Source organism: Echinops telfairi, unplaced genomic scaffold (assembly GCF_000313985.2).
Source record: "Echinops telfairi isolate 266 unplaced genomic scaffold, ASM31398v2 ScPeMD7_2;HRSCAF=8, whole genome shotgun sequence".
NCBI lineage: Eukaryota > Metazoa > Chordata > Mammalia > Afrosoricida > Tenrecidae > Echinops > Echinops telfairi.
Window position 1 is genome coordinate 10,543,595 of NW_022103898.1, and position 3,359 is coordinate 10,546,953.

A 3,359-nucleotide genomic window follows, 5' to 3' on the forward strand; every position below is an offset into this window, starting at 1 on the left:
GTAATGCAGTTGTGTAGTTCACCAAAAGGAAAAAAATTAAATCATGCTAATATTTTAAAAATTGTGAGCAAGCCACTCTGCCACCAGACTCTGTCGACAGAGACCACCCTGTGAGAAGACTCGGCGGTGAGGCCTGCACCCCACTGAATTGCACCATGGGGTACAAGCTGGATGCTTAGTGCAGCCAGCAGGCCCAGGACCAGCGCAGGCCCGCAGCTCCCGAAAGGAACTTCAGGCGGGGGCCTTATTTCCTTGTGATTTCATTTGCATTTGCTAGTGGCTAATGAAGAGCAGCCCTGTTGGCACAGTGGTTCGTGCTCAGCTGCTAACCAAAAGGTTGGTGTTTCAATCCCACCAGCCGCTCCGGAGGAGAGCGATTGCCACAGATGCTTCCATATAGATGTATATAGCCTTGGAAGCCCCTGGGGCTCCTCTGCACCCTGGGGTTCCATTCTCAGTGAGATCTGACATGGCAGCAGTGGGTTTGGGCTGAATGGCTAATGGAAGAAGCCTTGGTTAAAAGCACAATGGTTTAGAGCTCAGATGAGAACTGAGAGGTAGGGGGTTCAAATCTACCAGCCGCTCTTCAGGAGACAAGACTTGGTCCTCTGCCCCGGTAAAGACTGACAGTCTTGGGGACCCAGTGGGCTGTCTGCGTTGCCCCGGGGGGTTGGGGGTGTCTCTGTGAGTCGAGCACACTTGCAGCCCAACCATAAGGGTTCCTGGAGTCGAGCACCTTCTCCGTGGCCTGTCCCGTTTGTTGTTCACCTGTCTCGTCTGTTTTTAGCTGGGTGACTGTCTTCCGTTGAGGACGTGGGTGGTTTGAGGGTGGCTTCAACTGCGAGAAGAGAACTCTAGGTGGGGTTGCCGTTTCTGAGCTGGGCTGGTGAGCACTAGGTGGGTGCCGGGGAAATGGGGGATGGGTTCAGAGGTAAGTTGGGTTCCAGGTGTTTCCTCAAAGACTGGCTCGGGGAAATGTAGTCAGAGTGTTTGGGTGGTTTTTGCTTTTAAAGGAACATTTGCTGAGCGCTGAGCATCAGGAGTCTGTCTGGTTCTGTCATGGGCCAAGCACTCTGGCCACTGACTCCCCTCCCTCCCACTGCCGGGCCTGGCCACGGAGCTGCCCTGGAACCAGGTACCTCTGTGTTCCCCAACAGGCAGATGAGTCGGGACCAGATGAGGCCTGAGGAGGAGCCTTCCAACTCCAAGACCCAGGAGGAGTGAAGTCACGGCGTGATGTCAGGTAGAAGGAAGTGGGCATGATGGGGTCAGCGAGGGAGGTGCTTCTCTTTGGGAATGGGACCTACTCTCTGTGGTCCAATAGACAGTGGGAGAAAGAAGGTGGAGGCTGCCCTCTGGGAGTTCCTAAAACACCCTTCCCAGCCCCCTAGCCTCTGTCCCTGTCCCTGCCTCCCCGAGGAGGAGGAGGAAAAGGCGGGAAGGTGGTTGCTTCAGAGCCTTTTGTTCCTGTTTGGGATGCTCCCGTGTCCAAGGTCCCGTCCTTTTCATGCTGGAAGGCAGCGTGGAGCGGGATTCTGACGTGAGGGTGCTTCGGAGCTCTCTGCCCTTTCTTGACTGGTCCCCGGGCCTGCCCCTCTTGGATTCCAGGAAGCCACACACCTGCTGCTGGTGGTCCCTTCTCAGCCCTGACCTCCAGCATCTGGCCCCAGGAGATCCTGGCCAAGTGCACACAGGTAGAAATTGCCAAGGCTGGGCGTGTCCTGGAGCTGTGGGGGAGGCAGAGTAACCGGGTACCTGGCTTGCTCTGAAGGGTGGTGTGGCAGGAAGCCCCACTTAGGTGAAAAAGGAAATCAAAGGGGGCTTTAGCCTTAATGGCATTCACAGAATTAAACTTTAGGATTTTATAGCAGGGTGGGGTGGCAATCAAACTGTTCCAAATGAATCTGAGCTCTGAGGGATGCTCAGCTGACAGCACGTGCCGACCCCCTGAGTCCCCAGACAGTCTCCATGCTGCCTGTACCCAAGGCCCCAGCTCACGTCCAGGAGCTGGTGTGTGTGTGTGCCGGAGAGCCTGAGCTGTGGGAAGCCAGCTGGCTGCTCCTCCTCACCTGCTCTAGAAGGAAGAGGCCGAGGGGCAGCCGGAGCTCCGCTACGATGAGTTCGGTTTCCGCGTGGACAGCACGGAAGGTAGGAGTGGCTCCAGCCCGCCTCTCCCCCAGCAGGCCCTGCGTGACATCATGTAGTGATGCTCAGTGACCTGTACCTGATAGTACAAGTAATAACGCTCATTGTAGAGAAGCTGAGAAAATATAAATATTAAAACCAAGTTAACCCCTAATTCTACATTCCAAAATAACTGCTCACCTCTGGAGGGGTGTGTCTTCAAAGTTCCTGGGAAAATCCCATTGTCTTTGAATCCCATGTTTCCGTGAACTGTGTACTTCTTGTGACGAAGCGGATACTGGGTCCACGTTGTTCTGTAGCTCATCTCTTCACTTACCGTCAAACCAGGGGAGTACCTGCCTTGGCCGGCCGCAGTGGCTGGTGTCCCACTACAATGGCTTTATCATACAGATTCATTCCTTGAGAGGGCTGCTGGGCCATTCCCACTGGTTTGCCCTCAGTAGACCTAAGTGGTCTGTGGAAAGCTGTGGCCTGAGCCTAGGGCAATGCGTCACTAGGATGTGACCCGGGCGATGAATTGGCCTCTTTCTGCTCTGCCCTCAGTTGTCTGGGCGGCGGCTCTCAGCTGGGGCTGGAGGGACACACACCAGTGTGGGGTTTAACTCTGAGTTCAAATCCAGAGTGCCCTGCCCTCCTGCTCTCCCCAGATGCCTGATGGCCCTGTGGGTCCCTGGGTCTAGTAGGGCTGTGAAAACTAGGAGCCAGCAAAGCGGCTGCGGGGATTGTGGCAGACAAGCTTTTGAACCAGGCTGGAACGGTGGGGGTGCCAGGGCTTGGCAGGAGGATGGGGCACTGTATGGCTCAGAATCCAGGAAGATGCCGTCTGAGCGGTAATGTGGGCGGGCCTGTGTCTGAGAAGGCGCCTGACTGCTGTGGAGGACAGCCAGAGCTGCTGTGCCCTCGGTGGTGGCCCGATGAGGGGAGAGGGTCCACGTGGGGGAGGGCCCCAGGCGAGGAGGTGAAGGAGGAGCCAGAGCGGTGCCAAGGTTCAAGCTGGGTGCCCATCCTGGTGAGGGGGGGCTGGGGGGCACTGGTTCCCTTCGCAGGCCTGATGGAGGTGAGTGACAGACTGACAGCTGGGCTGGGGGCATCCACAGATTCGGACAGGACGCTGGGTGCAGGGCTGGTGGAAGACCCGCAGCAGACCCTGAAGTGGCAGGCCCACCTGGAGTTCACCCACAACCACGACGTGGGAGACCTCACCTGGGACAAGA

The 3,359-nt window shown here is 56.8% G+C and overlaps 1 protein-coding gene across 1 annotated transcript in view; it reads left to right on the forward strand.

Moving 5' to 3' along the window:
- Window positions 1–3,358, forward strand: part of LOC115869772 (small G protein signaling modulator 3 homolog) — a gene marked incomplete at its 3' end in the record, with an annotated part of 4,449 nt that extends 1,091 nt beyond the window's left edge. The window contains exons 2-5 of the mRNA XM_045290985.1: window positions 1,158–1,243; window positions 1,609–1,694; window positions 2,079–2,148; window positions 3,243–3,358. Coding sequence (XP_045146920.1) covers window positions 1,237–1,243; window positions 1,609–1,694; window positions 2,079–2,148; window positions 3,243–3,358 — 279 coding nt within the window. The remainder of the gene's footprint in view (window positions 1–1,157; window positions 1,244–1,608; window positions 1,695–2,078; window positions 2,149–3,242) is intronic.
- Between the last annotated feature and the right edge of the window lies 1 nt (window position 3,359).